The following is a 27,294-nucleotide window of genomic DNA, read 5'->3' on the forward strand; positions in this document are numbered from 1 at the left end:
AGTTTTGTGTTTTGTCTTCTTTATATCAATAATTCAGTCTGTTTATCCCATCAAAAATATGCAATAGTGTTGATTAAAACTATTGTGTATTCGAGAGTAATGAAACACTGATGATGATCTATGTTCAGCCAGACCACAGAACAAGAAGACATTAAAAGTTGTACTATTTTTTTTTAAGTTTGCTTGCCCTTGCCTGCAGCTGCCCTTGCATGTGCAGTGTAGAAATAAGCCTGTGGATAAACAATTTTGGTTTTAATTCTCTTCTAAGCTGACATAGCTTAAGTTACCATTCAATAATCATTCTCTATTAATTCCTTCTTATGCACCTCCTGGTCTAAATTTAATTTATGTAGTAAATGAGAAATTTCATGTGCATTAAGTGTATATTTACATTGTCATTTTCTGTATCAGAAACATAATTATGGAGGTTATTGTTAATTACCAGTGGTGATTGCTGCTTTAACTTAATTTATAAATCATACTTTGTTTTTATATAGGTAATAAATGCCTCAAATTTTGTCAATTTTGTATAACCCTCCATTCCCCCTTTTTTAACCTGATTGGATTGACCTTCCTGAATGAATTAAATTTTGCTCTACACAGCCCTGAGGGGAGGATCATCTACAATTTTTACATTGTACAGTATTGTGAATTATTTCAGGAGACATAGATGATTATGACACAATGGCACAAACCTGCATGTATGAACATCGGCCTTCAAAAACCCTTTCTCCAATATATGAGATGGATGTTGGAGAAGCAATTGAGCAGAGGATGGATTCAGAAACAGCAGATCTAGAGATGGATTTTGAAGATCAACAGTTTGCAGAACAGGACTGGACTCTACTCAGGCAATTGCTATCTGAGCAGGACTCACATATAGATTTCAAAAACTCTGTTCCTGAAGACCTTAACTTAGCACAATGTCTTATCAATCAGACACTGTTTCTGGCACGAGATGGCTCCAATCCTCAGGGTACCTCCCAGGTTGACACATTCAGCAGGTGGACTGAGCTCATGTCTCCACTTGACGACTCCTCAGCAAGCATTACAGTGGCGAGCTTTTCATCTGAAGACTGCTCGTCCCCTCAAGGGGAATGGACAATTCTTGAACTGGAAACCCATCATTAAGGTTTCAGCTGTTTGCAACTGAACTCCAACCCATTCCCCAAATCTATTTTTGATGAGTTGTTTCCATACCTTAATGAAATACTGCATCAGTCAAGAACGAGCAATTCTTGATACTGAGGCAATCTTTCTGATAAAATGAGGTAAATATGTTAACTTATCATCTAGATTTAATCACAAGTACAATAATTTTTCAAGACTTAAATGTATGCCTTTTCTAAAAATGAACTTGAGCATGTATTTTCTAGAATTGTTAGAAAAACTAGATAACATAAAGGAAAAGTCTGGGTTTCTGCCCTCCCTTTTATCTTCTTTTTTGACATTTAATGTTCTCATTGCTCAAAAATTTAAAGATGAATGCACTATAGTAGACCTATTCCTCTCCTTCTCCCCCCCAATATGGTGACTTCATTTTACAACAATAAAGATTCAGAATGGTTGTGTCAAAAGGTGATGTGTGCCAACACTACTTTAAATGACAGCAAAACATACTTATATTCAAAGAAAACATTTCAATCTGAATCTGCCTTGGACCTTGTTAATATGAGCAGCTTGTTTCATCTGTTTCTTCCAGATTTGATTTTTGTATTTTGGTTTATTTTGTTTAGAAGTTTCCAATAAATTTTTTTAATTGCCTTTTCTTCAAATCTAAGACTTCACAGGGTCTGTGCTGTACGAAGACCACTGCTTCTTTCATGAAAACGCACATATTTAAGTAAACATTTTAAATGGCATAGTGCATGAATTCAAAGGAGTGGGTAGAATGTTGCTCCTGCTCTAAGAAAAAGCATGTCTGATGTCTCCAAAAGTGCATCGGAATCTGAAGTTGTGGTCAGTGTTACGTCTGAAGTCCGATGTTAACTAGAATTACCTTCAGGCATTAATTAATTACACTTGCACGTTCTCATGCTGAAGTATAGCAAGATTCTCAGGAATTTGGTTTTGTGTGTTTGCATAGATGCCACATTTTTGGAGTAATAGGATTATTGCGTCTTCATTATTATCTCTAGTGTAGCTTTTATAAATTGAGACTAAATGTCACAGTAACTCAGAGTGAAATAGGATATACAGATAATTCTGCTGCTTTTGGCTCTTTGGGTGTGGATAGGACTGATTATTATCTTTTCTGATTGACAGGGGAGGAAGGAGTGAGAAACTTCTTGTAATTCTTCCCTAGTCAGAACTCCTGAAACATACAGGGTTTTTTCCCCTGCAAAGGTTGGACCCCCTTAAGATATCTGCATTATGGAAACAGTAGTGCTTGTTTTTCACTCAACTTAAAATCTCAAAAGGAAGTATTCTACCTCCTCTTAGTCATTAACAGAAGTGCCTTCAGGAGTGAGTGCCATACAGGAGTAAAAGGCTAACTAACATGCTATTCTGGTTGAAACTGCAGAAGTACACGGCTTAAGCTGACTGTAACCACTAATGACACAGTCAGTTCTGCAAGCTTTTGCACAATTCCAGCAGCGCACCTTAACTTGACAAACTTCATTTCTTTTGGTTCATAGTCAGAAACTCAGTTCTGTGGAAATATGAACTTGCCCTAGTGTATGATTAAAGAAGTTTTGACTCTGGATTTGACAGAATAAAGATCTTTGAGGCAAAAAAAATTATCTAGCAAGGCACTTTGTTGAATTTCTGATACATATGTAAAAGTAATGTTTTATTCTCAAAATGAATGGAGGAAGAAATTTATCTTGTTCTTTAATATCAAGGTAAGGGAAAAAAAGGAAAACCTTCCTTTCTCTTTATGTCAGTGGAAAATTCTAAACTTATGGAAGGAAGATGTTCAGTCTCAACCAAAAATCTTTCATCTGCCCTTCTAACAGCAGGATAAATAATCTGAGATATTGTAATTCAAAATATTATAAATATAATACTCTGTATTTAACCCAGTCTTCATATTGAGCGAGTTAGAACCACCTTTAGAAGTGCAAAACGTCAAGAAAACCTATTTTTCACGTTTACAAGGTACAGCAGTAGGTGATGATCTTTTGGGTAAAACAGAGAACTATAGTCCTGGCCATAGTAAAAGATGAAGCTCAAGAGAAGCTCTTACAGAAGGCCAAGGAATAGTGGTTTTTAATGTCTGTGTAAAGCACTAAAGTAAAAGTTGTCTACCAAAAAGTTTAATCAGCTTTAAAATCCTGACGATATTCTGACAGTGGGCATTCTCATGTTAAACAAGATGAAGTGATGGAAAGGAAAAGTGACAGAAAGTGAAAGAAGGGATTCTTTTGTTTATTTTTTGCTTTGCCCATATTTTTAACTTTTTACTGAATTGATAAAGTGACACTGAAAATTGACACAAAATTTCAAGTGTATTGTATGAAATACAATCACATACAGGACTTTTTTAATTGTGGTTTTTGTCTTTGCATTTACTTTTTTTATTTGCTAATTTACTTTAAATTAGCTTCTCTCTTCAAGTCCCCAGTGCTGTTGTTGCAATTCCTTTACCAGTTTTGCAGCAGCCCGCTGATTAGGATATGGTATTGTTCAGCTGGTACAGAGGCAGCCATAGAATTCAGCTTCCCACAGGCAGATAGTGTCTGTAGGAGTAGCAGGAATAGAAAGTGGTATTGTTTTTAATTTGCGTTACTAGAGCGCCTGTGAGGCTTAATCAGACCAGCATCCCACTGGCTAGACATTGTACAAACAAAGAGCAAAAACAAAGACTGCCCACAGAGTGGTTAGAATCCAAGATAAGACAAAAGACAAAAAAAAATGCACATGAATGGAAAAGTAAAATGAGAGTGTCAATATTTGTCTAGCTGATTAGCAATGGTTTCAGCACATCATCAGTTTAAATAGTCATTTTTTCTCCTGTATGCATTACGAGAAGGGGAAACTTTAGGGTGAGATTTGAAGGCTGGATAACAAGGGAGGTGGAAGAATGTATAATCCTGACCAGCCTTATGTGCTGCCTAAACTGTTTGACCCTGACCTCTTTCAAGGGAATGTTTCAAGCTTTAAAGAAGGTGTATGTAGCTATTTGTTTAATAGTATCAGTCACCTGAGTTTTCTGGAATCCTCATACCTCCTGGCAGTGATTTTATCACTGTATTCACCTCTTCTCCAAAACAGCAGAGAATGGATAAAGGTTTCTTTGAAAACTTGATAGAGAAACAGAGGTGGTGCCATGTGCTCCAAGTGAATAGTGATTATGAGGTCCTGAAAGACCTCTAAAGCAAAGACAAGGTAGATAGATACCTCTGAGCAAACAGTGAAGGGCTGTCAGTGAGGAAACTAAAAAGATGGCACAGTCAGAATACTCCCCTTGCAGTAGTATTTGGAATAAGAGCAGTGAAATTGCTTTGTCAAAGCCTGAGAAGACCAGGCTGCAGTTAACAGGTGCAAGTGACAGCTTACCTGAGATAGTTCTGTGAATGGGCAGAGATGGCTGTATCCTACAGAGAGCAACACACATTTAGTAAACTATCAGTGAAATTTAAAGGAGAGGACCTGGCAATCAGTCTCAGATATTGACCCTGATTTGGCCTACCTTGAATGACATGTCATGAAAATGAAAAATAAGGAAAGAGGTTTTGTATGTATATTCAGTTTAAGTTTAAAAGTTTAAGTTTAAAAAAAGACTAGACCTCCAAAAGTGGTACCTGTAGGCATAATTACTTTTTTTTCACTTGGAAAGTTAGAGTCTAATCTGGACTGGAGAAGCAGCTCTGCAGGGTTTTTACATACAGATAATAGCTAATATTGTATTTGTGGAGTAAGTCACCAACAGACATAGTGCAGACAGAAAAGGGAAGGCCAGGCACTTGGAACTGTACAGGAAAGGTGGGGGGGCGAGTTCTTCCAAATAACCTATTAAAAAAAAAACTTAGGGAAGCAGAGGAAATGAAAAGACGGAGGCAGGAGTCAAATGAGGATGAGAGCATTTGAGGAAAACTGCACCACTGGCTTCACTGAACATAGCCCACAAGGCAGATGAGTATAAAATGCCAGTTTTGAGGTTGATTAGGAAAGTGTTCCAAGGGGCTATCGTCAAAATGAGAAATTGGCCTACAGAGTCAAAGGCAACAAACAGCAGCTTGGTAGAGCCTGACAGAACTGCAGGAAGGGAACAGAGCCTAACCACTAAGAGAGAAACAACAGTTAGAAGAGCAGCCCAGTTAATAATATATTTTGGTTTGCTTCTTCAATGCATGAGATTATACCATGTTTATGTAGTGCAGCAAAAGAAATGCAGAGGCTGAGACATACAGAGAAGATCAGAAGAGATAAGTAAGCATGAAATGAGATCAGCAGGCAGTCTGGACTGCTACAGGTGATCAGATAAGTGCATTAAAAACCCAGACATCTGCTTTTGTGGTATAGGGGTAATGGAAAGGACACTTCATAAATTCTTAAGTTTTTCCCTTAGAAAAGCTTCCTCCAGAATCAAAGAATTACAGAAAAATCATAGCAATACAGGAAAACATAGGCTTGAACTGACCTCTAAAGGTCTGTAGTCCAATCTCCTACTAAAAGCACGGGTAACTTCAAAGTTAGATGGGGTTCTTAGGGCCTCATCAACATCCATAGCATATAAAATGGTAATGAAGTCAGCAGGCAGAAACAAAATGCTCATGGGAAACAGATATTTGAGATTAAACTATTCTCATTATAATAAAACTACTTTGTGTGTCATTGGAAAATATTAATAAGTGAGTACAAGAAATATAGCTAGCTTGCAATATTTTCAAGTTCTGGATGATATGTGACTGAACTGTACATGTTTAATAATCTTCTAACATACTTTTTAAGGTTTTTAATTATTTCAAAATTGTACTCAAGTTTTGAGATGGCAAATTTTATTATTATTTTGGAAGAACTAGGGCTAGAGAACTTCCTATGTTTCTCCCAAAGACTGTCCCTAGGAAGTGTTCCCCTAGCATTGTCTATCAGTTTGTTTCAGGGAATATGATTTAAAAAAAAAAAAAAAATCACATACCTGTTGTAGGTGCATACTGTAGGAGACTATTTTATATATATTTCAATATACATTATTGCCATCTGGAAAATAGTAAGTAGCATGCTAATTCTACTTTGCTCCAGAAAACCTAAACCTTTGCATGAAGGAATTAAGAACTGCTCTTATGTTATTCATCTGTTGCTGAGAACCAAGATATTTAGGAATTCATTATTTTGCTTTCACTAATGTCAAAAAAACCCTCTTGTTGACCTCAGCTGAATGAGGCTCAGGACCTGTCTATAATCATGCATGTACTAGAAATGCTATTTTTCCAATATATATATTTCGTAGTTTTCTAGTTTTATTCTACTAATAACATTGTACAATTCTAGGTATGACAAATTACAGCTAGAAAGACTTCAATTTAGGAGTCACAATTGTATGCATTCTGTTAATATTTCATGACTGAGGTGATTTAACATTTTTACATTGATGGATGACACTCTTGCCAGGACTACATAGGAACTGAGGACAAAAGATAAAATGAGAAGCATTGCAGCTTTATTACAACAGATGATTCTCTGGAAATGGGCTTTTAGATCTGAAATCAAATATAATTAGAAGCTTTCATCTCTTGCAGAAAATCCATACTGATTTTCATCTTTCTCTCTTGAACAAAAGCTGTATCCAATTTTTTTTTAAATAAGCTTTAATGTTCAACTTTGGAAAAATGACAGCTCAAATGTCTTCTTTAGCTAATTTAAAACTTTACTTCTTCCCATTGACAACTACTGTGTGTTTAAAGAAGCTAATCCTGTAACAGAGAAAAGTGATTTATCTAAGAACTGGATATCAACTGGGGAAAAATACTGAGTTTGGTCATTTTTTTACAAATTTGTTTTTTTTCTATTTGATAACTAAAACCAGTAGAAGCTCTTCAGAGCAGGCATGCACACACACCTGTTTCTTGCATTTGACCTTCCTTTCATACTTCTCTTTGCAATCTGCACTCCATTAAGCCACAGTTCTGCAAACACAGAAGTGAATCCACAGCCACATCTGCAGACTGGCTTTCAGCTTAACATTCTCCCTCTCAGAGAGGGGAATGGAGCTGACACTGGGGGCAGGCACTGTGCACACTTGTGGTTTTATACAGTACTCAACTTAATGAGGTTCTAATCCTGATGAACCATCTAGATGCAGTTAAAGTATGAAATAATTAATAATGGAATTCCATTAAATTCCTTCCCTGTTCTCCTTAAATGATTGCTCAGAAGATTGTCCAGTTAGAGAAATCAAAGTCCTAAGAACCTAACTTTTTACATTACATGCAACATAAGTTCTTTCTCTATTGCACTGTAAAATATGAATACATGTCTTCAATAACTCAAACCTCAATATCTGGAGGGGCTGACTGTAAGTCAGTAACTAGATACATTTATCAAGGACACTGATGGTCAAAATAGGGTTTGTACACTTAGAGATCATGACTGTTAACTGGACTAGAGAGTGTATTCTGGTGAACCTGAACACAGGTTCACATGCACAAATTTGGGACTCAGCCCAATTACCCAGGTAGTCCATCGTACTTTGTATTTATGCACTCAATGACAGTGACTACTCTTTCTGAGCTCCCACCTAAGTCAGTGTGAGTGCTATCAGATGCACATTTATGAAGATCACATTATTTATGTGTCTAGACAGAGAGACTAGTTGCTGGAGTAAAAATTTTGGCCCATGTACATTAAATATATAAAACATTTTTGAGACTGATCTCACCAACTTACTTTAACCTACAATATCCTCACCTATGCAATCCTTAATGTAGGAATTCTTGCAATTTTCTTACAGTTGTCCTTAATGAAGTAATTTTCATTCTTCACTTTTTTTTTAATAACCATTTTTCAAGTGTGGCATGACATTCTGCCAGTAGAGTTATATCAGTGTGCTTAATTAAGATCAGTACAGATAGGACAAACTCTGTGTACATGCCAGATTCAGTGTAGGTAGTGTAAAAGTTTTTTGTGACTTTCATAAAATGAGTTAATATCCACAAACAAGAAATCCACCTATAAATCAAACTTCCTGCCTATAACAAAATCTCCTCCTGTATCTGTAGAGAAAAAAACCCTTCAATCTCTATTTTCTGGATTACCATGTAACCAAGATTATCATGTAACCAAGATTAATCCAATATATGTGTAATGGGATGCATATGAAGAAAGGTTTGAGTCACTACTTGTAGTCCATGGCTTTATGGTCCTGGAATATTTTGACCATTCAATCCTGTGGAGGGAAGGGGAGGGTGTTAAGCTCTCAAACCAAATGCTTGCATGATTCCCACCTGCTTGCTTTCCACACCTAGATAACGAGCTGGGGTCTAAGTAATCCTATTTTTAAATGAATTTTTGTCAACATAGTGTTCTGTTTAAAGAATATGTGTATGGTTGCATAGTCCCACAACCCTTCTTCCTCATGCTACATACTCAAGGTTCTTAGTTGATTTCTGTATGACAGAAAATAATAAATCCTATGTGTAAGTTAAATGCTGAGTCACTGTATTTCATTCAACTTGTGGAATGCTGACATGAATTTTTATTTGTGCTCTGTAAATGCAAAAAAAATTTACTTTCCTTTTCCATCTTTAGTGGACCTTCACTTGTTTTTCTCCTTTAAAGGAAAATACTGATTTTTCTTTGACTGTGTCATCAGAGAACAGGACAGTTGATATGTGTGTGAAGATAGACAATCAGTTTTCATATAAAAATACATAGAGGAAGATACCTATGTAACAGTCCCACAAAATCAAACAATGGAGCTGATGTATAACATACAGGATATGGGCCAGGAGAACATAGAGAAACACTAATTTGATTCTAGATGTTGCCTTGTCATAAATTAGTTATTCATTCAAATGCTTATGCCATTATCTTCATCGTAGGGGAGTTCTAATCACAAGATCTTTCTATTCTTGCCTAAGTGGGGTCCTGTACTCTGCTTCCAGGAAATATTTGATATGCTGCCAGACTCAGCCCTGTTCTTTCTCTCTCCTGCAACTTCACCTTTATGTGAAATGCACCTTGTAGGTTTGTGGGAAAGAAATGCTTCTGAGATTTAAAGCTAAGACTAGCCAAATGTCAGAAATGGTCACAGCAGAGGTAACAGTAAGTAGGAAAATAACTTCAGCTCATCAGATAGCTTTCCTCAGAAGTCCCTTCTGGGAAAGGAAACTTCTGTGGAGAAGAATGAAGAACACACAATTCAGAAAAATCTATTTTCTTTGAATCCGAGCTCTACTTAATTAGTGTTCTGACATTCAGGCTCAAAAAAAAAAAAGAGAAAGCCAAGTTGTGAAATATTCAAATGGTCTTGCAGAACAAACTTCTATCAGAATTGTCCTTTGGGCAGAGTCCCAGGGGCTCAGCATGTCCCAGACGAGCATTAGGCCAGGGCAGCCCTCACACAGGAGGCAGTGCAGGGTCCAGGGTCCATTCTGCTGAGAACCTTCTGTCTCAGAACAAGCCCTATTTTTATTTCAAAGACCAGCTACTGTCAAATGTAAGTGACAAGCAGAAATACTTTCTGGTATAAATATTTGCCAACTGTAATTAACATGCATAATTTACGTGAGTAAACATGTAACAACTGGAGGCAAAATACTGATAGGAAGCATTTTCTGTTAAGATTTGGGTTTTTCTCATTGTCCCACACTTACCCATCATTGTCCTTTGGTGCTTCTCAAGTGATATTCTGAGTTTGGGGGTGTCCAACTTCATGCACAGTAAGCGGCTACCAGGGAAAAAAGGTATCTATCAGGAGCCTAAATCCAGTATTTGTATTTCTTTGTAATTACATTCTAAAAATACATAAATGAGGCTAGTTTCTTCTGTTTTAAAATGCTTTAAAAGTGATTAAAAAGAAAAAGTTTTTACTAAAATATCTGATTTTTGGTAAAAATACCAGTTTCAGAAGACAGTATGAGAAACTAGACTCGTGCCTGGCTAAAGAGCAGAGCTGGGTACCAGTGCTTTTAATGGTTCAGCACCCCAGCTCTTCCTGACCATGTGGAAGTGTTATTTCCTCTTCCATGATTAAAAAAGAAAGTTCAACACATTCAGTATTTCTTTTTCACTGAAAGAGCCGCTGTCTCTTGTAAGAAATCATGCCTGATTTAGTGCAATACAACAGTTTCTTGCTTTTGCATTTTTGTCCTGGGAAACTTCTGTGTTTATATAACTTCTATAGAAAATAACTTGGCCTGTTCTTACCCACAAACAGCTGCAGAACTGGCCGCCCATTAGGAGCAGTCCCCGGAGCCGCGGGCAGCCCCTGAGGGCTGGGCCGTGAGGCTGAGGTGTGAGGGCTGAGGCCTGAGGGCGGGCCCCGCTGCCGGCTCCCGCTTCGCTTTGCCCCTCCCACAGGCGCCGCGGGGCTCCAGCGCTGCCCCAGGACAGGTTCGGGGTGGGGAAGGGCCAGGCTGAGGCTGGCATGGGGAGCAGCTGGCGCAAAGGCTGAGGGGAACCTCCCGGCCTCCTCCCGCTGCTGCCGGCGCTCCGCTGCTTTTTAATCAGCTCTTTAATGTGTCCCTGTGCTTCACACATCTCACCTCGTTAACTGGCGGGAAATATTTGTCGTCTCTCTTTTCTCAAACTTTTCAGAAGAGACACCTCACTGCAGAGCTATTAAACCACTGAAAGAAAATGACAGAAAGCTGTGGGCAGGAGCAGACAAGGTGGATAACGACGGTCATTATGAGCACGGCTCTGCAGGTAGGACAGCCCTTGTCAAGGCCAGCACCTGACTCACTAGGAAAGGTTGAAAGAATTTCCTATATTATGTATATGGAAATATTTTAATCAATGGCAATAAATACATTTTTTTCAGGATAAGCCAGATATTAGTCTGAAACTGCTTCTATTAGAATACTGGTTATTTTTGTGTGCAACTGTATTTTCTCCTAGCTAGTTCCATATCTGTTTAGTATTCTTGCCACCTGCTATTCTGAGTTACACTGCTTTAGGATATTCTCCTGACTCATCATTTTTGCACTGCACTGATGCTGCTTTCAGTTTGCTCTATAAATAATTCCATCAGAAATGTTGCTGAATTTTTTCTGAATTTCTCCCTAAATATTTTATTTTTTCCTATGCAGTATCAAATAGGGGTAGACCATTACCCTGTAAGTACATAATTCAGTTTAAAATACTGAGTCTTACAGATATTAATATGTATTTTTTATCTGTTAACATCAGAAGCCTTGACTCTGTTCCCAAGTAAAGTGAAAGGGTATGTCAAGGAGCTGGTAATTAGCTTCTGCAGCTGAGGGCAATTTCATGCCAGCTGGAGAGAATTTAGAGGCAAGAGAGCTTTGATTCACAAGCAAGGATGTCTTATGCTAGCTTGGCTGACGAGGTTATCATCATCCCATCTCTGCTGTGTAAATGGCTGAACCATGTTGAAGTAATTCCTGAATCACCTCACTTTAAAGCCTATACTTACTTGCCTGCTCATTTTGGAGTTTACAGCCTGTAAACTGTGTGTGTTTGTGCCATAATATGGTGGGAGGTAATGGATGGCAGTGATTTCATCAGCTATACCAGCATAACTCACTCCTACCCCCAGCTCTACTCAAAACTACTGCTCTTAGTAAGGCCTCCTCATAAGCAAAGCAATGGAGGGAACTGAATACAAATCCAAGATGGCTTTTTGTTGCAGCCACAATACACAGAGTATCACCATACCATTTCAGAAAGCTTTAAAACAGAGCAACACCTTACCACATCAGAAGGCTTCAGGTCTCTGCCCATCCAGAGTAACATCACATTACTTCAGAAGGCTGCAGCCATCTGCCCTTCTTATTCTTTGTCCCCACCTTTTATCCCCTCCTGTTGATGCACGGCACCTGTGTGCCCTCTGTTCCCTTTGGTGGTTGCTCAGTGCCCCTGGGCACTCCCTGGCTTATTGCTGTCAGTGCTGCTCACCTGCTTCTCACAGCTGTACCCATTAGGGATGAGACTCAGCCACAGCCCCAGTTACCACAAACTGTGCACCTACAGCTTTTCTGTATCAGTTTTGGTTATGAGCTATCATTTTCATATAGATGTTATTTATATTTGTACATTAAATAATTCAGCAGTGGCTCTGAAGCTGAGATTTTTTTGCAAAATGTAGCTAAACCTTACAAGCAGTTGCCACTGAGCGTACCCTTTCCAGACAATTGAAAGCGTGACATTTCTGGTTAATGTCTCCTTCAAGGTTCACTTGCAATCCAGATTTTCTGTTGTACTCTTCCACTAAATCATGGCACTTCCCTACGTAAGCAGGCTGGCTGTGTGTTGAATGGGGAGGTTAAAGAACATGGTATTAGCTAAAAAGTCTCAGTGATTTAACCTTTAATATATGTGTGTTCGTGCAGCTTCTGTGGAACATACTGCAGAAATGCTTTTTGCAGGCTGAAAAATACATCCAAACACATTCCATTCTGTAGATGATTATGCTGCACAGTGCAATGTTCTACTTTTCCTGTGTGGATTGCTTTCTGTCAAAAAACTTTAAAGAAAATCATGTTCCATACAAAATTTCTGAACGATTTTCCAGCTGAGATGCTGACATCTGTGAAAATAATGCAGCCTAATTAACCAGTCACAGAAACACGCTACTGTATGATCCTCACTTCTGCAAATCCTCTATTACCACATCTTACCAAAACAGACTGTAAAAAAAAAGATCTTTATGCATAATGCAATAGTTTCCTAAGACAAACTGAACATACACATACATAATTATTATTCAGTGTTTGTAACTTCCAATCAAATACTTCAAAACTGATCATGTTTAACATTTTAGTACTTTTTTAATTTTTAGTGGAATAAGAAATACTTTTTGAACAACAGTGCCAAAGGGTGGTCCAGCTGATGCTTTAAGAATATTTCTAACTTGTTGATTGAAAACTTTTCAAAATAACCTTTTAAAATTTATTTAGGATCATGAAATTTCTACAGTTCTGCAGAGGCAACAACACCGAGTTCGATATTCAGAATCAGTGGAAACTGGATCTGTGATTTTTCCTCTTTCTGGTACACTACTTTAAAGTTCATGCTTTTAAATCATCAAATCCAAAGAAGTACAGAGTCAGGGCAGTCATTTAGTTGTGGGCTACACTAAACTGAATGAAATCTACCTTGTTGGGATGTTGTGCAGTAGTGGAAAGAGTTGGGCTATGATTGTATGTAAATCAGAGGATGAAACAGATAATGTTGGGGATTAACCACTTTCATTGTAATTTTTTTTTTTTGGACATGTTATACAACAGCTACATGAGATTTGGTGATCATCAGCTGAACTGTTCAGTAAATTTGTGTTATAACTGAGCAAACATGCTAAATGCCACAAGCATGTAAGCTGCCATCAAGATCTTTAGTATACATGGGTGTAAATGTAAGAGCCACTGGCTTTCAACTTCCAAGTTGATTTTGCACAGCTAATAGTGGCAGAGGAGGTGAGAAAGGGATTATTTGAATGGATTTGATTAGGAAATCACTGAAATTGTAAACATGAAACAGCTGGTTTTCCTTTCTAGAACAGAAGATGTTCTAGACATGTAGATGAGATACTTCCATGTGCCTGAGCTCTAAGGACTAGCATACTTTTGTATGCTCAGGTGTTAACCCTCCTAAACTTCAGCCTTAACTTTCCCTTTCACAACAGCTTAAGTTGACAGATGCAAGTTCATTTTTCATGGTAGACTGTTTAGCTAACTTTTAAGATTTTACAGCTGTTTCTTTCATTTACAAACAGGACTTCCTGAGCTTTTCAGTCAGCCCTTGCATTTGCCCCAAATTCATTCCATTATAGCAGTTGCTTGTTCCTGAAGCATGTGCTCTCAAAGGCAGTCAGATGTGCCTACTTTGAGTAGATGGAATAGCTGGTGGTTTTTAGATGTTATGGTAGAAAAATAACCTGAGATATTTGTAGTTTTATCTAAAAAATAATAGTAATCACTGGCCAAATCTCCCTGTCAGAGATGTGGAAATTCCTTCATGTTCTGTTCCACTGTGTTTCAGACTACTGGTTGCTTTAAGAATTGTGCTTTCCAGTTTGTGGTGAGAACTTAATCCCGTTACTGCCATGACCTGTACACTTACAGAAGTTTCCTCAATAGGCATTGCATTTATTCTGTCAGACACTCAAGACTTGCTCAGGACAGGGGAAGAAGAGTTTTCCAAAAGAATTCAGAAGTTCATAAACATCCATCGGAACAGCTTTTTGGTTTTGTCAGCTGCTCTTCATGGACCAGAAGAATGGAGTGTCATGTTCAGGATTCAGAGAAGGTATGATTTCAATCAAACTGAACTTTATCTTGCTAAGAAGACATGAAATAGCAGTCTTGTATTTGGAAATATTATTTTAGGAATAAATAGGACAAGAGGCAATGGACAGAAACTGATGCACAGGAAATTTCACCTGAACACGAGGAAGAACTTCTTCACTGTGAGGGTGACTGGGCACTGCAACAGATTGCCTACAACAGTTGTAGAGGCTCCTTCACTGGGGATATTCCAGAACTATCTGGATGCAATCCTGTGCAGTGTGCTCTGGGATGACCCTGCTTGAGCAGGGAGGCTGGAGTTGACACGCTATAGTCCTTTCCAATCTTACCCTTTGTGAATTATTTCAGGAATACACCAATTTTATTTTACTAATTCACTGTAAAAAATTATTTAAAGCATTTATTAATAGCAAGTAAAAAGAATACCAAGTGAATCAATCTGACATATCACAGGTAACAAAAGAGGATGTTCCTCAAAACATAGCAAATAAGATTCCTTTCAATCATTTTAGGGCTATGTAGTATAACTATTTTAATTTTTTTTTTCTAATTGGAAAATTAGACAATTTTCTTAGCTCTATAACCATATTTTCATGGTCATTTTCAAAACAGAGCAGGCAAGTTTACATCATGAGAAAAGGCTGTAGTGTAAAGTGCAGATTTTTTTACCAACTTTTAAAATATTTGGAACAGTATCTGTTACACTGTGCGAGAACAATTAAATAATCAACATTATTTTACACCAAAAGTATAAAACTATATTAAAATTGGTTTGTTTAAAACCTTTACCTCTGATTTCTAATGAAGTCTGAAAACTTGCATATTTAGTACATACCAGCTGACAACAGTGACCAGATTGTGCTCCATGCTTGTAGTCAGAACTATTTTCTTGCAGGTACAGTAGCTCTAACTGCAGTTGGTTGTCACTCTTGGCCTCAGAGAAGTGACTATTCTAATGAAGTCTTTGATCTTTTCCTTCTTAAGTAACTAGCACCAGTTCCATTAAATCCTGGGCATACTGCCAAATGAATAAAGAGTGTATGAGATGAAATGTAAGAAATCTATTACCCGTTTGTGAAAATGTTGTAAATTTTCATGAGAGGTTTTAAAAGTTCAGGCACCATTCAACAAGACCACGTTATTGAGGTGATGGCAATGCTAATTCTCCATCTACTTTGTGGTTATGAACGATGGGTTTTGTGCACATGCTGATGACTAAAATGTGATGTTTTGGAACTGTATTCCATTTGGGAAGTCAGTAATTTTATTAAAATTAAATTTGTTTTTTCATTGCAAGCAATATCAAATTGATGTTGACAAAGGACAATTACATATATATATATATATATATATATATATATATATATATATATATATATATATTTAAATGCATGTGCTTTTTTTATCACCTGGCAGCTTGAAGTTCTGCTACTGTTTGTAAATCACTGACTGAGCTTCTCCTGGGGGGGTTAAAACTTGTGCCATGTTCTTTGAAACTACAAACCACCTGCTGGATTTGTTAAAAAACAAAGTTCCTTAGTATTGTCAGGTTGTCTTCTATTACTGCTTCTTTCTGCTTATCTATGGTTTTGCTGCTGTTGGGGAAGGATTATTTTTTATTATTATTAACAAAAACTACAGGATTCTTGTTAACAACATGAACACTTTATGTAGAGTTGTGTATAGTAAGGAGGAAGTGAGAGATAAGTAGTGTTTACCATCCCAGCTTAAATGAGCATTCCACAGAAAACCTTAGTACATTGGTATGGTAAGTTTAAATACTTTGGAGGAAAGGCAAGACATGTTCAAATGACCAGTATTCTGTCCATACAACACTAAATTTAGACCTCCTGCTATTGGAAGCAAAACTATTTCTAGAAACAGATTTTCATGGATCTAGGTAAGTACATGTAATTGTTTCTTTGCTGCACTTTCTTCATTCATGCTTTGTTTAGCCCATTCTAGTATGAGCAAAATTGCACCAATTTATTTCCCTAATCTCCAAATGTAAATCCACCCCTTGTTCGTATATCACATTTTTGCAAAACCCACCAGAGACCCGAGTGCCTATGCTTAGAGAAGGACAGTGCCTGTAACATTTATTTTTGCTAATTAGAAGCAAGGGCAGACAAGTTCAGCTGAGATACCTTAGCAGCAGGAGGTCCTAATGTGAAGGACTCCAAGTCATCAGCCAGACTGCAGGAAGAACAGGTGGCGGGCACAAGGGGAGGTCACAGGGGACTGTGCAACTGAGCAGCTGGGCACTTCATCTGCATTATTTAAATTCTTTTTGGTTATTTAAAATTCCTCATTCTTTGCTGTGAAGTCCCTCTCCTGTTTTAGCTCTACAACAGAAAACAGCAGCAAATGTAATTCATTGTTACGACACACTTAAGGTGCAATTCTTAGGGAGAGGCTCTGTGCTTGCCTAAGCTTTGATGTCTCTCCTCCATAATCTCACTGAATAACAACTCATGCTACTATTTTAAATCTTCAGATCCCCTTCTCAAAATGAATGCATATTAATAACACTATTTATAGAAAGAAATAATTTTAGGTTAAAGTATTGAGTGAACAAGTCTTTACATGAAAGTAGTGGAATTATCCCATTATCTTAATCGTGTCTGGAATACAGGTTGTTTCATTTATAGTACACTACAAAGATTTAGTTCAAATTCTGAAGTATTTTTAGCAGTGTTTTTAGATACTTTGCTGTGCTCTTCCACAGCCATAAAAACAACTCAAATATTTTTACTGCCAGTGAGCAATGCCTTCAGCAATAACACAGAAGAGGGGTTAGATCTCTGAATGTACACATGCTTAAGAAGTGCTGATTGATTGTTGAAGAGACCTAGATAAAGAAATGAGCCCTTCCAAATCCCACCTAAATAAGTGGTACAGAAATGGGACAGATGGCTTTACAAACAGCATGAATGCTGCACTTGCCTTTCAAAATAAAAGCAGCCTTCCCTGTAAGTAAAACTGCACACTAAAAAGCTGTTTACTTCATGTGGGAATGCTGTTTGAGTTTTATGGCATAACAAATTAAATATATATTCTAAAAGTAACCTTATTTATTTTGATGTGCAGATTCCTGGGCAGCAATTTACGTGTAATACCAGTTCATAATCCTGCTGAAACTGTTAAATTAATGCTAACTATGGCTAAGGTAAGTCCAGTTGCATACACTTAAGAATATTAGTGTGTTACTCAGGAAAAGCCAAGAACTATAAAATACTTGGTTTTCCTTAATGGAACTTCTTAGGTTATACTGACCACAATCCATTAATCACTAAGGTAGAACTGGTGCTCTGATGGATTAGCTGAGTCAATACTGTTAAAGGTAACTTAATAGCTCTTAATAGCATCTAAGAAAAGAAATCAGATATCTAAGAGCTTCTTTGGCTCCTATTTACCACTGTTAAGATGTCTTCACTTACTGTTAACTCCCGTTGAAATACTATCACCTCTGTGTACAGCATTCCTGAATACCTACTTGAGAACACAAAAATCAAATTTCACTGCTAAATAATTTTGCATTTCTACTATTGGAAAAATAAAATCTTGAATATTCTATTACCTAAAGTCACTTTGTTCTACTCATTTTTCTTTTCTCTAAGGTAACTTCCAAGCCACAAGCAGATGATACTCGTTGCAAAATAGAAATGACAAAAGCCCAAATAATAGAAAAAAGTCCAGTTTGGAAGATGCTTCAGGAGTACCAATCGCACCGTAATTAACTTAATATTTGGTTTTTTATTCATAAATAGAGTGGCTACATTTTAAACAAAATAGAGAATGTTCTTAAAAATATAGCTTCATTTCAAAATACTACATACAACATATGCATTTGGCATGAAAATTCATATTAAATAGCTATACAATGAAAAATAGCATACTTGATACCAAATGTGCTTTCTAGAGAGGGAAAAAAAGTGGTTTAGCTGCACAATAGGAAAGTCATCCTTATTTTTAACTTGGTTCTGACCTTAGAGGCTCATCTGTTTATTAATAATTCCCAAAAAAATTTACTGTATTTAAAAGAAAGCTGTACAATTAGAGATAAGGATGATTAAAACAATTCCAAAATACAGGTATCCCTAAAAACAACAGCTATATGTATGCAACCTTACACTGTTTTTTAAACATAAGTGTTATCTGTTATGTTACGAAGTTCTTACATCTTATTTGGCCCAAGGTTGTTTTTCTTTAAACCTGGTTTCCTTTGCCACAGTGTTTGTACTATCTATACATAGTATATTCTATAGTGTTAGCTATCTGTACCTTACAGTCCTGGCTGCAAATAGAGAAACTTGTTTGTCAACATGGAAATGTGCTAATAAAAATATCTTTTGCTTAAACAGGGCTTTTGAATTAGTGGTTCTTCAATCACTTGATAAAAATCTTAGTAATTCACAACACCAGCCAGCAACTATTACCCAACAAATTCTGAAAATTAAAAAAATAAATGCCTAGCCATACCTCCTTGCCACAGAGAGGAACACACCTGTTTGTTTTTTTTGGTTTCTAAACTTAAGAAAAAGCATCAAATTCTGAAGAGGAGTAAACAGACCATATCTGCAAATCACATGCAACAAGAGCAAAAGAAAATAAAAAACAGCAATGAGACTTCTGAAGAGCAGCATTTGCAATTCTTCTGGAGGCCGCTCTAAACTGCTCTTCTTTACAGGGCCGTAGCCTCCCCTGCAACTGAAGTCTCATAGTCCAAAGATCCTGTCAGGAGTATGTTAATCCAAACACTTCAGCTGCCTTAACTATTCTCATCCATTGCAGCTTTTGTTTTCACTTCAATAAGTTCTTCTACCCGAGCTAGAACACTTTCTATTAAGTCAAATGTGAAGAGAGCTGAGTGTAAAACCTGAAATGACAAGAAAGATGAGTGTTATTTTTATTAGGGTTTTTTTTACCCATTTAATATTTACTTTTGTCTCCACATTGAAAAAAAAGTCAGTACTTCTGAGTGACTGAAGGGAAGTGCAAACTCACTTGAAGCTGCATTCCAGTAGTCATGGCAGGCATCTTTTCCCCACTAACAGTTACAGAGCAAACTGTGTTAGAACTGTGTGCCTCTGTAGAAGAAAACATGAAGAAACCAACATGACCCTTAGAATTATAGGAATATTTAAAATATCGACATTTCATGACAGCAATTGTTAAGAACAGAAATCTAGGGACTGACAAAACACATGGCAGAGGGTGCTGAACCTTAAAAGGAAGACAGTTGGAGTTGGGTGATATCTTTACACTTTGTATAACACACATTCCTACATTACTGAACAGGCAAGATCTGCAACTGGAACTAATTTTATAGAGCTCACATGCTCTTCAAAAGGAAAAAAATGTTATCTGGCCTGGTTTTGATACATTTTTAGTATTTCCACATCCAGGGAGATAGTAGGAGTCTTTAGCTTGACTTAATGAATCCAGACATTAAATACTTATTTTATTAAGAAAAGGCTGCAGGCTTCTCTGTTTCAGACAGATTACTTGCAGCAGGCTAAACTACAAGGACAAGTCTGAAAAAGAAGGGAAAAACCTCTTACATTCAGACCACATATTTGAAATTCAGTGTAATGCTTACAAAGATTAAACACAAGGGAAGAAACCTAAACCATTTACTGTTACAATTTAGATGTTCTCTCCCAAACTCAAATTTCTTTATATTTTGTCAAAGGCTAGAGAACTGTAAGAGGGACTTAAGAAAAAGCTTCCTGATTAATTTTGAAGGATTCCCTTTAGCGAGATATCCACAGGTTGTCTTGAGGAAAAAAGTCCCCTTCTTTGCCTCATAAGTACATAGATTGCAATGGAAGAGGATAAGACTAGAGGCAAAAAGCTGTATTGACATTTTTAGTAGCAGACACAAATTCCTTGGACTATCTTAATTATACTGGAGACCACAAGGAACAGAGGATGTGACATACAAAAAGATTGCCTAAAGCAGCTACAGCTCTTGTGCCCCATGCAATGTGCCTGCTTAACCCAGAGCAGAATCTGATTCTGTGTGTCAGATAAAAAAAAAAGTATTTTAAAAAATGAATGTAATGCTTCAGGCTTTAGAAAGCAACTGTGACTTATTTTTTCTCTTGTTAACCCTCCCACACCTGGTTTGAAACCTAAGGGTTATGTATTCAGAGAAACTTAGTTTCTCCTTCGTAACATTAAAATCAAAAGTATAAATGCAGAACAAGTTCTGAAGGTCTTCATGTGACAGTTCTATCAGGTTTCCATAAGATTTACAAATGTGATGACAGGTAAGTTCAGATTTTTCTGACCAACTATGAAAATTTTTAATTCAGCAACTACTGAATTATTATTTGAAATTTGGAATAGTGGCAACAGTTAAAAAAAATTTGATCTATGCAGCATTCACCAGTTCCTCATTTCCAAAGGATTACCAAAGTTTCTAGATATGAACAACGCTAAGAACAAAAAACCAACAAAAACTGACCTTTTCTGTTTTCTTTCTTATTTTTAATTTCTGCTTCATAATGTGCTTTTGACATATTGAGTCCTACACGCAGTGGTTTTAAGAAATTCTGCTCTATCTTGCCAAGTGTGGTCCATACACCAGTCTAGTCAAACAGAACAGAGAAGGTTACACAACAGTTTCAATGAAGCATTGCAATACTAAGCTTTTGAGCACAAGTTTTTTGACTAGTCTTTATAACATATACTTCTGTGCTGGGAGGAAAAGAGAAAAAAATAATTCAGACTCATGCATTGAAGCATGAACAGCATTGTGATGGGTATTTTAGCTCCTCTTCCTCTCCCCTACATTATTTGTTGATTGGCTGATGAAGCAGTCAAAAAAAAAAAAGGTGCAGAGGTAGGGAGGACCAAGTGTGTAGGCTGGTAACTACAGCAATGGAAATGCACATTTTCAGCTTGTTCCTGTAAGCAAAGCTGAAAGAATCTGGATGTGTTGGAGGGGAGGTTTTAGGCCCTTCCTCAGGCTAGAATCTCTACAGCAAGGAAATGGCAGTTGTAGGCTCCTCTCAGATAATTCAGCAGTAAAACAGAACAAATATTCAAATTCACATTCCTGAATTAACACTGTATTGTGATGTCAAATGAAAGTTGTGATAGTAGCATGCTTCCCAATTGTCTATATTGCATTTTAAAAGTACTGTAGGAATGTTACTGGATATGCTACTCTCCCATCCTTCAGCAAGGCAGCCACAGTGACAACAAAATTCTCCCCAGTGTGACATGGGCAGAAAGGAGTTACAATAATGGCATTCAGGAAGCAGGAGGTGCAAGGGGAAGATGCTCAAAACCAAGGCTGTTCAGGGTTACAGAGAGGAAAATAAGCTTGGGTTTGCTACAAACTGCTGTAGAAGGAAACAAATCCAAAGACACAAAGGCTGCTTTGTATATAGGAGCCATTTATACAACTCCTTTCTTCAGGCAGTATCCTCAAAGGGCAGAATAAGGACAATAAAAATAAGAATTTTCAATTTTAAATACAGTGAATCCACTAACAACAGTGGAAAATTCACCGATTTTTAATACTAGGTGACACAGTTAACAGTTCAAATAAGAACAGTAATTACTTCCACCAGAATGTGGTTTAAAAAAGGAACTTTCTAGAAAAATTGTTATTTTTAAACTTGATTAATGAAAATGCTTGCTACACAGCAATCAAAATATCTGAACTGACATGGAAGGAGGCATTTTCTTTCTGCCTCACTTGCACTGTATGAAGAGAGACAGGGCAGAAGTCAAGAAGAACTGACAGAGGCTAAATTTAAGGGAAAATCTTCAGAAGATGTGATGCTATTTTTTCCTCAAACTGTATGGACATTCTTTTTGCCAGGTACTAGACAGCACTGTTAGAACAGCTGAGTGCTACTATGTGTAGGTTTTTATTAATAATAAAAGAGGAATTCTTACTTTTCTTACAAAGCTATGTATTTACATGTAACTGAGGAGACCACTATGAGTACTTAAATAGTAATCACCCCTTAAATATGACAAACAGATACAGTTTACCAATATTAACTAGTAAATAAATAGTAAAATAACTAAATAAATAGTAAATTTAGTAAAATAACTAAATAAATAGTAAATTATAAATGCACCCACTGAAAGCTATTTTTGCTTTTCATTTTCATTACAGTTTCAGCAATCAGTACTAGTTATTTCACTGTTATTCTAATTAGATTAGTAACATTATTGGGTACTTACAAAATTTATTCCTAGATAAATTTTCAAATTAGTCTAAAAGTAGATCAGATTTTTTTTCTGTATTTTAGAAAACAGTAGATGATATTATTGTGTTATTATTGCTATAAAGATATCCAGTTGGTGGTTTGAGGGATACCAGCAAATAAATAAGCAAAAATAACAATTTTTTCATGTGAGAATATTTGTTGGGTATGTGATTTTGTGGTGACATACTCTATTGTTATGGATATAGATCAGTTCAACAGGCAGAGTAAAAGGATTAGTTGGTTTATAGGAACAGTATCTATGCAAACAATTTCATCAAACAAAGGACCATATCACATATTTCCTAATGTCTTAATAAAAGCATCACTTCTGGGGAACTAACCATTGCAAAGAAAAATGCAAAACCCACGTTTTTTGAATCAAGGATAACAGTGTTCATGTGAATCCACCTCTCAGCTAATCAATCATGTTCAAATCAAATAGTACGTACTTGATTGTCACTTTCACAATCCTTAATGACTAAGTACCTCAGCAGATTCAGTGATGCCATAATCCTGTGAATTACAAACAGACAGATATCTCTTACCAGGATGGTAATTCTTCATTGTCCATTAGGCAGATATGCTGCTATGGAGAACCCATCTATACAAAAAGCAAGCGCCCATGTTTTGAGCAGCACAGCTCCACCTAGAGCACCGTGGGCAGTGATGTCCATACTACAGTTCACACTTGGCAAGTAAAACTGAAACTGCCATCAGATTGCAGAGGGCTGGTGATTGGGAGGGAAAGAATCCTCTCAAGAGACAGAGCCTTAGCACAGGATTTAGAATATGTATCACTGGTGAGCCAAAGTTGATTTGAAACTAGTGTGACAGTTTTCTTTATTACTGTACTGAATTTTTACTTTTGAGGGTGCTTTTTAAAATAATTTTTTTTTGCTTTTGTTTTACCATACTTTTGAGCAGATTATGAATTGTTTTTTTTCAGATAACAAGTACAGTTAACCATCATACTTCTGGGCTCTTTAAGCAGGCATGTGTCCATCTGGACATTATCTCCCCACTGATTTACAAGCACAAGCAGCATCATATTACTTATCATATAGGAAGAACTATCCTATATACACAAGATTTTTCAGACACATTTCAGTTGTTTGTTCTTTTTTAATGCAATTATTTACTGTTCAGGTGGATCTGTAATCTTACTCATGAGATTCTAGATTCCCTGTATCAATTTGTGAAACTGCCTCAAAGATGCCTTGCACTGTAGGTTGCATCTAATTATTATTCCCCTGTATGATATCAGATACCACACCCCATTGCTTTTATTCCTTCAGCTGCTTCTGCAGAGAGCTGACAAACCATACATTCCTGAGGAAATAATGCTTTACCCACTGGTTATGGCATTTCACATCTGGAACGGAGGAGGACATGCTTTTTTACTGTTAAAACTAATGTGATAGCATTGTGACATTCTTCTACACAGAGCTGGTTAAAATAAGTGACCATTTCCATTTCTAGCTGCAAAACCTTAAAATACATTGGTGTTGTCACCTCATTAATTACATGACAGCATACATTACTGTAGTAAGGTAGTTTAAAGTCTTTTTTAATAATGAAGAAAGAAGAAAAGCTTGTAACTGTGATTCCAACTCACCTGTCTGAGTTTTGCAGAAGATCAGTCTCAGCACCTTCTGGAAGGGAAAGTGCTAAATCTAGAAGGGAGATGAGGTGATGTCCTGTAAACCAAATGTTGTCATAATCCTTATGAAAAAAAAAAAAAAGTTCAGCTGAGTACAAAATTTAGCTCTTAAATACTGTAACAATAACTTGCATAAAACAGAAATGTTTAAAAAAAAAAATCAAACCCTGTAAGAAATGTTTTCTAATATTGACCTGTGAGTGAAGTACACAAAACAGCCTCTTCATAATTTTAATTTTTTTTGTCAGCCAGGAAAGAAATGGAAGAAATGTAGTAAGATAATTCTGAAACTGCATAGTAGAAAGTTAATCATATAGTTTTAATTCATTTTCCCAACTTTCTGGTATAATTATTATAAAATATGAGATTAAAATGGCTTTGATCTAGCCCAGCTCTTCCTGATGGATTTATCATTTGCAAAGCACTCATAATAAAATGCTGACTGTCATCATAAAAGAAAAAAATAATAATTCTATCTGAACTGTAATATTTGAATTATATTTTAAAAATGAGCAACTGTGGGGATAAAACAATATACTGAGCAGTTTCACTTTAGGAGAGATGTATTTTCAAGCACAGAAAAGATAGTAACTTCTTAGAAAAATACAATAAGATACTGCAATTAAAAATACAACTGTAAAATTATAATCTAAATATGCATACACAGAAAAAGCCAAAGTTTTTAATAAAATTTTCTAATCTTCTGTGTCTTTTCAAAGTGCATTTTTTTAATGTACCACTAGAAGTTTAAGCTGTAGACATTTTCTCAATATCATACTGACAGAATTTTGAGAGGACAACTTGGTCTTTAATAGTAACAGCCTCACCGTTAATGCTAAGTGAATCTGATCCTTTATATTTTTAATAATGTATCCTTCCACACCAGCATGGTTGCTTGTCTTCAGTAAACACCTTCAAACAAACAAAATAAAGACATGGTCTCTTTAAAGCTGCCCATAGAGTTAGTGAATGTTATCTCAGTTTTGAGCTAAGTGGGAGTTTTACCACAGAAGAACAGTATGGCTATGTAACCTTTAAACACTGGGTTACATAAGACAGCTAATTTTATATGAGGCAATTGAAATTCATGATTTATCAAAACATTAACATCATAAAATTAATGTGGCTTATCAGATGGAAATTGTCAGAGATCAATGTATCGATGCAATTAAGCTGCACCAGGGCTGATATCACACAAACTGCAGTAACTTGGATGCTTACCTGAATAATGTGTATTTTCCTTCTGTATCAAACTTGTCTATGAACAACTGCAAAATATTTAAACTCTTCTTTCTCTAAAGAAAACAGAAACGTTTCAGATGAATTCTGAAAAAATTAACTCAGCAGCCAGAATCCAACTGATTCTGTAGGCCATTTAACATACCATATGCTCCATGGGACAAAGGGTCATAATTTTCACCAAATCCTGCAGTCAAAGAAAGGAAATACAGTTTATAATTACATACAGATTATTACGTTACATCACACTGACTAAAATCTACTCAAGACTTTAAAAAAACAAACCAAACAAAAAACCCACAGAACACTTGGGAATGTCCAGGGAATAGAAGATGCTCATCAGAGAAATGCATGCTTGCTTCAGTGGTCAGAATCCCAGGGCTGATCTGCAAGAACACTATTCTTGTGCTGCTGGTTCCAGGCAAGAATGTAGCCAAGGCTGGCAAGGAGACAAAAACGAGCAAGCACCACCTTCCACCTAAATCTGTGCCCACCTGCACCTTCAGTGACCTGCACCTACACTGGGTGTGCTTTAATTGTCACTGGAACTTCATGCTGCAGCAGGTAGCAAAGACAATTCTGTATAGCCAGACACTGAAGCTTTCAATTCAAGAGCACAGGTGTGTAAAGGTCCAGTAGGATGCCCTCTTCTCAAACAGCCAGAGGACAGCTAGGTATGATTTCTAATCAAACTTTGAAGACTCCTGTACACTGCTTCTTATTACCTGAGGTACATTAATAAAGCCTCTGAGTTCTAAATAGTGATGGAGAAGGCTGTTATCTTCCATTCTCAATAAACAGCTCTCAAACAGATCCTGCAGGGGCAGAAAAGAAAAGAAAGATGTCAACAGTATGCACACATACAGGACATTAATCTAACAGCTTAACATTTCTTGGCTAAAACAGCCTTCACTCAGAAACACTCATTCAGATAAGCAGCTGCAATTAATTATAGGTGATAGCTGTAACTTAAACATTTATGCAGGACTGTGAAGTTCAATAAATACAGGCATTTGTATGACTGAAAAATACTTAAGCCTCAAAATATTTCTGGAACTATTATCTGAACTATCACTTATACCTCTCCTAGAAGGACAAACCATTCCTTTTTTTACCATTTTTACCATTTACCAAGTTTTACCATTCCTTAAATTGAAAAAATAAAACATTCTAACGTCAAAAATTTAATTTCAAAAAGCAACTTACAAGTCCTTTAGATAATACAGATTCTTCTGTTCTAGAAAAAAAAATCAGATTTAAATTGTGAATTAAAAAGACAGTTGATATTTCAGAAGAAATAGTAGAACAGAGGTCAACAAGAACTTGTCCCACAACAATTTTCATTCCATTTTTTAGATATAGAATCTTTGTTACTCTTCCCAAAGATTTTTAGAATAAACTTGCTGATGAGAAATTGAACATTAGACTCATCTCTTCACAGTCAAAAATGACTTTTTTCCTCTCGGTATTTACACCTGCACCAAAGCAGTGTCATCTCCCACAGGTATTGAGACACTGATTACCAAAGAAAATTAAATTACAAGCAGTCAGAATGGGAAACTTGCCTTCCATAGCCGTGCTAGAAGCTATTTGGTAACACTGCTGCTTATGGAGGGTGAAATAATCACAATATATAGTAAAGTTTGGTTGCCTTTAGAAAGTCTGACCTTTAATCATTTTGCATATCATGTCAGAATACATAAATATTTTTACAATAGTTGCCTTTAGTAATAATTGTTTTAGAAGGGCAAGTAAGTCTACACTCTAATTATTCTGCATGTGT

At 36.5% G+C, this 27,294-nt stretch overlaps 3 protein-coding genes across 3 annotated transcripts in view; 2 read left to right on the top strand and 1 right to left on the bottom strand.

Moving 5' to 3' along the window:
* The window catches only part of LOC136560298 (BTB/POZ domain-containing protein 8-like), a 25,161-nt gene extending 24,030 nt beyond the window's left edge, over positions 1-1,131 (top strand). The window contains exon 13 of the mRNA XM_066556044.1: positions 662-1,131. Coding sequence (XP_066412141.1) covers positions 662-1,131 — 470 coding nt within the window. The remainder of the gene's footprint in view (positions 1-661) is intronic.
* The window catches only part of C9H1orf146 (chromosome 9 C1orf146 homolog), a 22,919-nt gene extending 4,189 nt beyond the window's left edge, over positions 1-18,730 (top strand). The window contains exons 2-6 of the mRNA XM_066555661.1: positions 10,705-10,815; positions 13,029-13,122; positions 14,208-14,376; positions 17,466-17,544; positions 17,996-18,730. Of these exons, the coding sequence (XP_066411758.1) occupies positions 10,747-10,815; positions 13,029-13,122; positions 14,208-14,376; positions 17,466-17,544; positions 17,996-18,115 (531 nt within the window). The 5' untranslated portion in view covers positions 10,705-10,746 and the 3' untranslated portion in view covers positions 18,116-18,730. The remainder of the gene's footprint in view (positions 1-10,704; positions 10,816-13,028; positions 13,123-14,207; positions 14,377-17,465; positions 17,545-17,995) is intronic.
* Positions 18,112-27,294, bottom strand: part of GLMN (glomulin, FKBP associated protein) — an 18,096-nt gene continuing 8,913 nt past the window's right edge. Inside the window, exons 11-20 of the mRNA XM_066555658.1 lie at positions 26,718-26,748; positions 26,237-26,326; positions 25,657-25,698; positions 25,494-25,567; positions 25,100-25,184; positions 24,228-24,334; positions 23,062-23,125; positions 20,848-20,971; positions 19,383-19,465; positions 18,112-19,254 (exon numbers count right to left, since the gene is read on the bottom strand). Of these exons, the coding sequence (XP_066411755.1) occupies positions 19,147-19,254; positions 19,383-19,465; positions 20,848-20,971; positions 23,062-23,125; positions 24,228-24,334; positions 25,100-25,184; positions 25,494-25,567; positions 25,657-25,698; positions 26,237-26,326; positions 26,718-26,748 (808 nt within the window). The 3' untranslated portion in view covers positions 18,112-19,146. The remainder of the gene's footprint in view (positions 19,255-19,382; positions 19,466-20,847; positions 20,972-23,061; positions 23,126-24,227; positions 24,335-25,099; positions 25,185-25,493; positions 25,568-25,656; positions 25,699-26,236; positions 26,327-26,717; positions 26,749-27,294) is intronic.

The sequence above is a fragment of the Molothrus aeneus genome, chromosome 9 (assembly GCF_037042795.1).
Source record: "Molothrus aeneus isolate 106 chromosome 9, BPBGC_Maene_1.0, whole genome shotgun sequence".
Taxonomy (NCBI): domain Eukaryota; kingdom Metazoa; phylum Chordata; class Aves; order Passeriformes; family Icteridae; genus Molothrus; species Molothrus aeneus.